Genomic DNA, 10908 nt, shown 5'->3' with positions numbered 1-10908 from the left:
TTTTTTTTTTGAGACGGAGTCTTGCTCTGTCGCCCGGGCTGGAGTGCAGTGGCCGGATCTCAGCTCACTGCAAGCTCCGCCTCCCGGGTTTACGCCATTCTCCTGCCTCAGCCTCCCGAGTAGCTGGGACTACAGGCGCCCGCCACCTCAACCGGCTAGTTTTTTGTATTTTTAGTAGAGACAGGGTTTCGTCGTGTTAGCCAGGATGGTCTCGATCTCCTGACCTCGTGATCCGCCCGTCTCGGCCTCCCAAAGTGCTGGGATTACAGGCTTGAGCCACCGCGCCCGGCCTTCTCTTTATTTTTATGAGATGGGGACTCGCGCTCTGTTGCCCAAGCTGGAGTACAGTGGCAATCATGGCTCACCACAGTCTGCAACTCCTGGGCTCAAGCGATCCTCCTGCCTCAGCCACAGAGTAGCTGGGACTACAAGTGTGTACCACCACACCCAGCTAATTTTTTAAAAATATTGTTGGGCTGGGTGCAGTGGGTCACACCTGTAATCCCAACACTTTGGGAGGCCGAGGCGGGTGGATCACAAGGTCAGGAGATCAAGATCATCCTGGCTAACACGGTGAAACCCCGTCTCTACTAAAAATACAAAACAAAATTAGCTGGGCGTGGTGGCAAGTGCCTATAGTCCCAGCTACTGGGGAGTCTGAGGCAGGAGAATGGCGTGAACCCGGGAGGTGGAGCTTGCAGTGAGCCGAGATCACGCCACTGCACTCCAGCCTGGGCTACAGAGTGAAACTCCATCTCAAAAAAAAAAAACTGTGTAGAGTCAAGGTCTCACCATCTTTCTTGTCCAGGCTGGTTTCAAACTCTGGGGCTCAAGTGATCCTCCTGCCTCAGCCTCCCAAAGTGCTAGGATTACAGGCGTGAGCCTCTGCACCTGTCCTTGTCCTTTTTTATTGAGGCTTTCTTTTTTTTTTTTGAGATGGAATCTCGCTTCTTTGCCTAGGCTGGAGTGCAGTGGCACAATCTCGGCTCGTTGCAACCTCTGCCTCCCGGGTTCTAGCGATTCTACTGCCTCAGCCTCCCAAGTAGCTGGGATTAGAGGTATGTGCCAGCACGTCTGGCTGATTTTTGTATTTTTAGTAAAGACGGAGTTTTACCATGTTGGCCAGGATGGTCTCAAACTCCTGACCTCAAGTGATCCTCCCACCTCAGCCTCCCAAAGTGCTGGGATTACAGGTGTGAGCCACTGCGCCTGGCCTAGAGGCAAAATTTATGCACAATACAATGACGTGGGTTAAGGGCAAGATCTGATGAGTTTTGACTAATGGTTACACTCATGTGACCACTTCCCCATTGGTAACACACAACAACATTCCCACTGCCTGTGGGTTTTTTGGTCTTTGTTTGTTTTGAAGACGGAGGTCTTCCTCTGTCACCCAGGCTAGAGGGCAGTGGCACGATCATAGCTCACTGCAGCCTCGACCTCCTGGACTCAAGTGATCCTCCCACCTCAGCCTCCTGAGTAGCTAAGACTACAGGTGCGTATCACCACACCTGGCTAATTTTTAAATTTTTTGTAAAAATGAAGTCTTGCTATGTTGCTCAGGCTGTTCTCAAACTCCTGGGCTCAAGCGATCCTCCTGCCTTGGCCTCCCAAAGTGCTGACATTACAGGCAGGAGCCACTGTGCCAGCCTCATGGCCTGTTCTGAGGTTCCTTCATTCTCCTGCATTTCAGTCCTTGGACTCTCCCTGGAGAATCATATGGTGCTAATGACATGCTTGGGTTTGCCTTTTAGCAACTGCCTCACTCAAAAGGTTGCCTGTGGTGCCAGGGGATGGCTGTGGGTTTCCCGTCTTACTGCTGCTCTTAGATGGCCTCGGGTGCCTGATTGCCCAGGGAGAGCCCAGCCTCTGGGCTTTTTCCAGCCATCTGACAGATTGCCAGAAGGGCTGCCTCCTTTCCTAAGTGCCATCTTTTGTTTGGGGATGGGTTTTTTTAAAGCACAAATTGAAGACAAGGAGAACTCAGATTCTATTTTTTTTTTTTTTTTTCTGAGATGGAGTCTTACTCTGTCACCCAGGCTATAGTGCGGTGCCACGATCTTGCCTCACTGCAACCTCCCCCTCCCGAGTTCCAGCAGTTCTCCTGCCTCAGCCTCCCACGTAGCTGGGATTACAGGCATGCACCACCACACCTGGCTGATTCTGTATTCTTAGTAGAGATGGGGTTCCTCCGTGTTGGTCAGGCTGGTCTCAAACTCCTGACCTCAGGTGATCCGCCTACCTCGGCCTCCCAAAGTGCTGGGATTACAGGCATGAGCCACTGTGACCGGCCAGGGGATGGATTTTTTAAATCAAAAATTGAATACAAGTAGAACTCAGAGTCTTCTTTTTTTTTCTTCTGTTTTTTTTTTTGTTGTTGTTGTTGTTTTTTGTTTTTTGTTTTTTTTTGAGACGGGGTCTCACTCTGTCGCCCAGTCTGGAGTGCAGTGGTGTGATCTTGGCTCACTGCAGCCTCCCTCTCCCAGGTTCAAGCAATTCTCCTGCCTCAGCCTCCCGAGTAGCTGGGATTACAGGCGCCCACCACCACTCCTGGCTAATTTTTATTTTTTAGTAGAGATGGGATATCACCATGTTGGTCAGGCTGTTCTCAAACTCCTGACCTCGGGTGATCCGCCCACCTCGGCCTCCCAAAGTGCTGGGATTACAGGCATGAGCCACCGTGCCCGGCTAGAACTCAGTTTCTAAATGACGCTAGGGAAATGTAGTATGAGGCACTCTTGCTGTCTTGCTAGCATTCTTACAAAGAATACCAGTGTGTATTTCCCCATGTTATCTCCAGTATGTTCGTTAATCTTATATGTCCTTAATTGCAGATGACCTGAGAACCTTGTGCTCCAGGCTACCCCATAATAAGTAAGTATCCTCAAGACTCCCAGCTGGGCCAGCTTGCTCGGGCAAGGTGGAGGGAGGCAAGACAGGGCGAACCCCTTTGTCCTGGGTTCTTTGGGGAGAGCCCGGTAAGGACATGATGAGAAGTGGGGCGTGGATACGATCAGATAACGCCTGTGAACAGAACTCAAGTAGAAAGTAAACCTGAAAAACGGTCATCATGCTGGAAGTCCGTGAAAGAGGCCAGTCCCTAGTGAGCATGCACCTGTTGAGTTGTTGAGTGCTGGGTGTGGCGCAGGTGGCCCTCTGTTGGTGACACTGTGAACTGCACAACCATTTGGGAAGTCTGGCTGAGCCACAGCCCTAGAGCACTCTGCCAGCGCTTGGCCATCAGGCGGCACGGACCTGGGTTCTGAGCGTGGCCCTGTCTGGAATTGGCTGTGATGCTTAGGAAGTCTCTTGACCTGTCTCTGTGCCTCAGCTTACCCCCTTGTAAAATGGGGATGATACTGTTCCTGACTCAGAGGGTGGTAGTGAGGATGAGACGCAGTGGTGTTAGTGAATTTCTCATCCTACTCCTTGCCACATGGAGACCTCCGCAAATGCAGTCGTCAAGTGAAAAGTGGGAACTGTGGTCAGATTCTGGAGAGAATCTGGGCCTTGCCACTTCCAAAAGTCTACATGTCCTTGGGCAGCTTCCCTGCCTTCTGCCTGAAGTCCTCATCTGTAACATCAAGAAAACCATGGGACCTGCCTCATGTTCCTCTTGCTTCCCCCAGCTTCTCACTGTAAGATTTTTGTGAGGAGTAAATGAGTAAAAACAGGCCAGGGCTTGGGCATGGTGGCTCACGCCTGTAATCCCAGCACTTTGGGAAACTGAGGAGGGTGGATCACCTGAGGTCAGGAGTTCGAGACCAGCCTGGCCAAAGTGGTGAAACCCCGTCTCTACTAAAAATACAAAAATTAGCCGGGCGTGGTGGTGCACATCTGTAATCCCAGCTACTCGGGAGGCTGAGGTGGGAGAATCGCTTGAATCCGGGAGGTGGAGGTTGCAGTGAGCTAAGAGCACGACACTGCACTCCAGCTTGGGCAATAGAGTGAAACTCTGTCTAAAAAATAAAAATAAAAAGGCCAGATGTGGTGGCTCATACCTGTAATCCCAGCACTTTAGGAGAATGAGGCAGGTGGATCACTTATGGTCAGGAGTTTGAGACCAGCCTGGCCAACATGGTGAAACTCCATCTCTACTAAAAATACAAAATTAGCCAGGCATGGTGGTATACACCTGTAATCCCAGCTACTTGGGAGGCTGAGGCTGGAGAATCACTTGAACCTAGGAGGCAGATATTGCAGTGAGCTGAGATTGTGCTACTGCACTCCAACCTGGGTGACAGAGCCAGACTCAAAAAAAAAAAAAAAAAAAAACAAAAAGGCTGGGCATGGTGGCTCACAACTGTAATCACAGCACTTTGGGAGGCCAAGGTGGGCAGATCACCTGAGGTCAGGAGTTTGAGACCAGCTTGGCCAACATGGTGAAACCCCATCTGTACTAAAAACACAAAAGTTAACCAGGTGGCAGGCACCTGTAATTCCAGCTACTTGGGAGGCTGAGGCAGGACAATTGCTTGATCCCAGGAAGCAGAGGTTGCAGTAAGTCGAGACTGCACCATTGCACTCCAGCCTGGGCAATAAGAGCAAACCTCCATCTCAAAAAAAAAAAAAAAAATTGGCCAAATATGGTGGCATGCATCTGTAATCCCAGCTATCTGAGTGGCAGAGACAAGGATTGTTTGAGCCCAGGAGTTTGAGGTTGCACTGAGCTGTGATCCCAACCGTACTACCTGAGCAACAGAGCAAGACCCTGTCTCTTAAAAGAAAAAAAAAAATGAAAACACAGAATGCACTTAAACTAGTACATGGCCTGTAGTGAATATCTAGTAAGTGTCAGCTGCTTTTTTTCCTTTTGAGACAGAATCTTGCTTTGTTGCAGAGGCTGGAGTGTAGTGGCATGATCTTGGCTCACTGCAAGCCTCTGCGTCCTTGGCTCAAGCCATCCTCCCAACTCAGGCTTCCAAGTAGCTGGGACTACAGGTGTGTACCACCACAGCAGACTGATTTTTGTATGCACAAAAAATGTTTCATACAGATGCAGTTACTAACTGGCAAAGAACTGGAAACAACCTGTCCTACAGCGTGGTGATACTTAAGTAAATGAGTTGTGATACATCAGGAGGATGGAACATTATGCATCTGCTAAAAGTAGTAACTGCTGGGGAGGCAATGTGGATAGTGGAAAGCAGAACTCCTGTGCACATGGACAGGGTTAATAGAAATGACAAAGTGAGCTTGGTGGGGTTAGTAATGTTCTTCCTTTGGAGCCCTCACACTGGTCTTTAGCAAGGAGAAGCAGGCTTCCAGGGGCAGGTGTTGGCGAGCCGTGCGGACAGAGGGGCAGCAAGCGGCTCGGCAGCCCTGGGGGTGCACGTCGCCTTGGCCTGGCCCGCTGGCTCTGTCAGGTCCAGCGGCAGAGCGCTGGGTAGCGCTCGCAGGCTGAGACAGACGTGTGTAACTCGAGTCCGGGGTTCAGCCGGATGCTGGTCCATAGCCTGCAGAGGAATCGCATCTTTGTGTGAGGGTTGGGGACTGCCATCCGTACCACACTCACTCTGCCAGGTTCTGCAAGGGAGGAGCTGGGGCAGCTGTCTGGGTGGGTACAAAGCCTGAGGGGGCAGAAGGGAACAGTCTCTGGGATGAGACTGTCCTGCCTGAGGTGTCATAACAGCAGCACAGAGAGATCACAGGGCCACCTCTCCCAGGGGCCCACACACTTTCTCTCCTCTTTTTCCTTTTCTTTTTCTTTTTTTTTTTTTTTTTTTTTGAGCCAGAGTCTCATTGTGTCGCCCAGGCTAGAGTGCGGTGGTGTGATCTTGGCTCACTGCAACCTCTGTGTCCTGGATTCAAGTGATTCTCCCGCCTCAACCTCCTGAGTAGCTGGGACTACAGGTGCCCGCCACCATGCCTCATTTTTGTATTTTTAGTAGAGACGGGGTTTCGCCATGTTGGCCAGGCTGGTCTGGAACTCCTGACCTCAAGTGATCCGCCTGCCTCGGCCTCCCAAAGTGCTGGGATTACAGGTGTGAGCCACTGTGCCTGGCCTCTTTTTCCTGTTTTTGGTCTGGGTTCTAGAAGTTTCCACAGGGAGGACATTGCTAGTATCAGCTGGCACCTTTCCCCTCCTGCAGGAATCCCTTTGTGATAGTTCCCTTCTTTGTCCACTGCCTTTATTTACATTTTAGTGTTTTCTTCAGGGAATTTAAAAGACAGGAGGATACAAATCCTTTGTATTGTCCGAGTCTTTTAACTCGGGGTCTACATTAGAGCCCCCTGGAATTTCTCAGCAGTCCCCTGCTGGTCCCTGTTCCGGAGCCTCTGACTTCATTCCTTCCAAGGAGCTGGTGGCTGCCTCTCCTGACACAGATCTGGGGAGCCCTGACCTCCCAGGGGCAGGCCGGGCATGGCTGTTGGGGAAGGACAGGGGGTTGCCTGGAATACCTCTTAGATGTCTTTTCTTTTTTTTTTTTTTTTCCTCGAGACAGAACCTCGCTCTGTCACCCAGGCTGGAGTGCAGTGGTGTGATCTCGGCTCACTGCAACCTCCACCTCCCGGGTTCAAGCGATTCTCCTGCCTCAGCCTCCTGGATAGCTGGGATTACAGACACCCACCACCACCCCCAGCTAATTTTTGTATTTTTTAGTAGAGACGGGTTTTCGGCATGTTGGCCAGGCTGGTCTCGAACTCCTGACCTCAGGTGATCCACCCGCCTCGGCCTCCCAAAGTGCTGGGATTACAGGTGTGAGCCACCATGCCTGGCCTACCTCTTAGATTTCCGACAGTCTCTGTGTTCATCGTCTTTCCAAATAGACTGGAAACTTCTTGGAGTGTTTTTTATCTCTGGCAGGGTGTGTAGATGTTCAAATCATCACATGACCACAGTTTGGCCTCTGCAGTACCTCCTCCTTGGGTTCGTTAATCTCTTGCTAAATTACTTACCTAGAGTTATTTAGTAGTAGTAACAGAAAGAAAAGGGGCTCAGAAGAGCTTTGGGCACTAAATGCACCAGCCCTCCACATACCTTCTGTTTACTGCCTGAGCCCCTCCTGGGGGCCCTGGGTCCAAGCCTTTGTACTGGGGAGCTTGGGGGTTCAGTCTGTGACAGATCAGCCCCTTGACAGAGCACGGGGGAGTAGGAAGAGAGCAGGCAGGGCTGTCGGAAGGGTGAAGTGGCTGGGAAAACGGGCTGCTGTGGGACCCAGTTAGGACAATGTGCAGGGACAGAGAGCCTTGGCTGAGTGACGGGATGTGAGTAGAACCTGGCAGGCAGGCCTTGGTGTTAGGAGAGACCAGCACCGGTGCTGCAGACACAGGACCCAGCTGGAGCAAGATCCTGGGGCAGGTCAGGAGAGGGGTGAGCAGAGCGGTCTGTCTGCATCAGAAGCTTCCAACGGGGAAGCAAGGGGAAGGCAGGGTAGGGAGGAGGCCTAGGACCTGAAGCTGGGAAGGCCCCAGAGGGCCTTTTTTTTTTTTTTCGTTGAGACAGGGTCTCGCTGTCTCCCAGGCTGGAGTGCAGTGGCACAATCATGGGTCATGGCTCACTGCAGTCTTGAACTCCTGAACTCAAGCAAGTCTCCTGCTTCAGCCTCCTGAGTGGCTGGGACTAAAGGTGTGCGCCACCAAGCCCAGCTAATTTTTAGTTTATTTTCTGTAGAGATGGGGTCTCACTGTATTCTCTCTGGTCTTGAACTCCTGGCCTCAAGCAGTCGGCCTCCAAAAGTGCTGGGATTATAGGCGTGAGCCACCAGACCCGGCCAAGAGAGGTTCTGATTGGAGAGAACCCGTGGGGAGTTGGTCCTCTCCAGCTGACACAGGACGGGGCAGGCCTCGCCTAGGTTGGGGAAGCTGGGGGTGATGAGCCAAGCCAGGGGGTTCTAGGGGGTTGGGGGATAATCCTGGGGAGGGTGTGGTTAGAAGGCAAGGGCCGTGAGAAACTCGGGAGTCTGGAAAGCCAGGTTGAATTTGCAGGGAGGAGGATTCCAGGAAGTGGGGGCCGTGGTGTACTGTACCACCAGGATGGGAGGTCCAGGCCTCTGGGGCTCAGGGGTCTTGGTGGGAGCACGGTGGTGGATGGGGAGAGCGTGCGTGCAGCTATTCTCAGAGCCCCAGTGCTGGGTGCTGGGCGGAGTGGGGAGGTCTGAAGCTGAAGCTGCGCGTGGCAGGCTGGGAGGTGGGCGGGTCCCGGAGGTCCTGGATCCAAGCCTGGGCCGTCCCCGAGGGGGCCGCACCGGACTCATTCTGAATTTCAGGACTCCGAATTTCGGAGTCATTTGCAAGACCAGCTTCCTGGGGCTTCTGCTTGGAATTCAGGTAGGGCGCAGTCATTCACGGCTCTGAGGAGACTGTGGCCGCCTGTCCTGTGTGTCCCAGCGCAGCAGAGAGCTGCAGAGGCTGACGTGGAGGCCGTCTGTGTGGGCTGTGCGCCCGAGAGTGCTGTGGCTGGAGCTCCGTGGGCCGTAGGCTCCGTGCAGAGCCCGCTCCCACGCATCCTCGCCTGTGGGGTCCTGGCTTTGCCACTGCTGCTCCGCGTCCACCGCCTGAACCTCTGGGTGGTCCGTGCCTGTGTCGGTGCCTCTCCCCGGCGGGGTGCGGGGTTCAAGGTCAGCCAGCCGTGGCGCACCTGCGGAGTCCCTGGAGTCCGCCTGCCCTGACGCTTGTCCTTGTGTTCGCAGCCTCCTCCAGCTGGTGATCTCGGGTCCCGTGCAGCAGTCGCCTCACGCCGCGCTTCCCCCAGGGTTCTACCCCCACATCCACACGCCCCCGCTGGGCTACGGGGCCGTCCCGGCCCACCCCGCCGCCCACCCCGCCCTGCCCACGCACCCCGGGCACACCTTCATCTCGGGCGTGACGTTTCCCTTCAGGCCCATCCGCTAGGCCGGCCCGCGTGTGCTTTCTGTGCCCTCGCTGGACGAAGCCTTCCGAGAAGGAAGGGGTGGCCGGTGCCCCAGAAGAGAACCGCGGGGAAGTGGCCGGGTGGCTCCTCCCCGCCGGCAGAACCGTCTCGGTGTCACGGAGTCCAGGTGCTTCCCACCCGGTCGCATTCTTCGACATCCGAATTGGATGGTGAAGGGAAGAGTCCAGCCTCTGCTGAGAGCCTGCGGCGGGCGTTTTTAAAACATGCCGGACCTGGGAGCCTCTATTCTCTACGCATTTCAGACACACAGCCTGTGTGGCGAGGAGTGTGACAGGAGGAACCACAGCTGCAGGCCCATGTGTCTGGCCTCTTTCCTCGTGAAGATGATGTGTCCCCGCCAGAAAAAGTGGGCTCTTTCTGCAGCCCCGTGAGCTGAGCCCAGGCTGCGTAGTGACCACAAGCTTGTGTGCAGCACCGCTCAGGAAAGCTGTCAGGAATTGCCCTCACCTCGGAAAGGAACTTCTCAGTTTTATTGGGGGTGTCTAAATTTTCCTTTCATATGTTCAAATAAATTTTTCTAAACAGTCATGGAATGTATTTTTAACAGCTTCATAAATGTTGCTTCCAACTGCAGGCATTTTCTTCCCAGTCTTTTTTTTTTTTTTTTTTTTTTGAGACGGAGTCTGACTCTGTCGCCCAGGCTGGAGTGCAGTGGCGCGATTTTGGCTCACTGCAACCTCCGCCTCCCGAGTAGCTGGGACTACAAGTGCGCACCACAAGGCCTTGGTAACTTTTTGTATTTTTTTTACAGAGATGGGGTCTTGCTAGGTTGCCCAGGCTGACTTTGAACACTTGACCTCAAGCTATCTGCCCACCTTGGCCTCCCAAAGTGCTGGGGTTACAGGCCTAACCCACTGCCCCTGGCCTGCTTCCCAATCTCTTATGATCGTGGTAGTTTTTAGTCATTTCTTTTGATGGAAACAGCTTGGACACCCACGTCCCCAGCTAAGCCAGGCAGCTGAGGTCAGCGGGCATAAAGCACTCCAGATTTTTTTTTTTTTTTTTTTTTGAGGCGGAGTTTCTGTCACTCAGGCTGGAGTGCAGTGGCACAATCTCAGCTCACTGCAAGCTCCACCTCACGGGGTCACGCCATTCTCTTGCCTCAGCCTCCTGAGTAGCTGGGACTACAGGCTCCAGCCACCAGGCCCGGCTAATTTTTTTTTTTTTTTGTATTTTTAGTAGAGACGGGGTTTCACTGTGGTCTCGATCTCCGGACCTTGTGATCCACCCACCCCGGCCTCCCAAAGTGCTGGGATTACAGGCGTGAGCCACTGCGCCCCGCCTGTTTTTCTTTTTTTTCAGATAGGGTCTCACTCTCACACAGGCTGGAGTGCAGTGGTGTGATCTCAGCTCACTGCAACCTCTGCCTCCCAGGTTCAAGCGATTCTCCTGCCTCAGCCTCCCAAGTAGCTGGGATTACAGGCGCCCACCATCACGCCCGGCTAATTTTTGTGTTTTTAGTAGAGACAGGGTGTCGCCATGTTGGCCAGGCTGGTCTCAAACTTCCGACCTCAGGTGATCCACCCGCCTCGGCCTCCCAAAGTGTTGGGATTATAGGCGTGAGCCACTGCACCCAGCCTGCTTCCCGGTCTATTTGCTTTGGGTCACATTTCTTCCCTCAGGTACAAAACAGCCCTCAGGGATCTTTTTCCTACTGAAAAGGGAAAGTGTCTGCTTGGAGTCCTCCCTTAACGGACTGCAGGAGGAAGGAAAGATCAGGAACTATGTCACTGGCTCTCCTAGCCTGAAGTGAGAGATGAAAACTGCAAACATGGGCCGGGCGCGGTGGCTCAAGCCTGTAATCCCAGCACTTTGGGAGGCCGAGACGGGTGGATCACGAGGTCAGGAGATCGAGACCATCCTGGTCTACACGGTGAAACCCCGTCTCTACTATAAAATACAAAAAACTAGCCGGGCGAGATGGCGGGCGCCTGTAGTCCCAGCTACTCGGGAGGCTGAGGCAGGAGAATGGCGTAAACCCGGGAGGCGGAGCTTGCGGTGAGCTGAGATCCGGCCACTGCACTCCAGCCTGG

The 10908-nt window shown here is 53.4% G+C and overlaps 1 protein-coding gene across 1 annotated transcript in view; it reads left to right on the top strand.

The window, feature by feature from the left end:
* The window catches only part of C8H7orf26 (chromosome 8 C7orf26 homolog), a 22937-nt gene extending 13534 nt beyond the window's left edge, over window positions 1-9403 (top strand). The window contains exons 5-6 of the mRNA XM_026447595.1: window positions 2835-2874; window positions 8634-9403. Coding sequence (XP_026303380.1) covers window positions 2835-2874; window positions 8634-8835 — 242 coding nt within the window. The 3' untranslated portion in view covers window positions 8836-9403. The remainder of the gene's footprint in view (window positions 1-2834; window positions 2875-8633) is intronic.
* Window positions 9404-10908: the final 1505 nt, after the last annotated feature.

The sequence above is a fragment of the Piliocolobus tephrosceles genome, chromosome 8, assembly GCF_002776525.5.
Source record: "Piliocolobus tephrosceles isolate RC106 chromosome 8, ASM277652v3, whole genome shotgun sequence".
Lineage (NCBI taxonomy): Eukaryota > Metazoa > Chordata > Mammalia > Primates > Cercopithecidae > Piliocolobus > Piliocolobus tephrosceles.
Note: the sequence above shows the minus strand (reverse complement) of the source record. Positions and strands in the feature narration are given on the sequence as shown.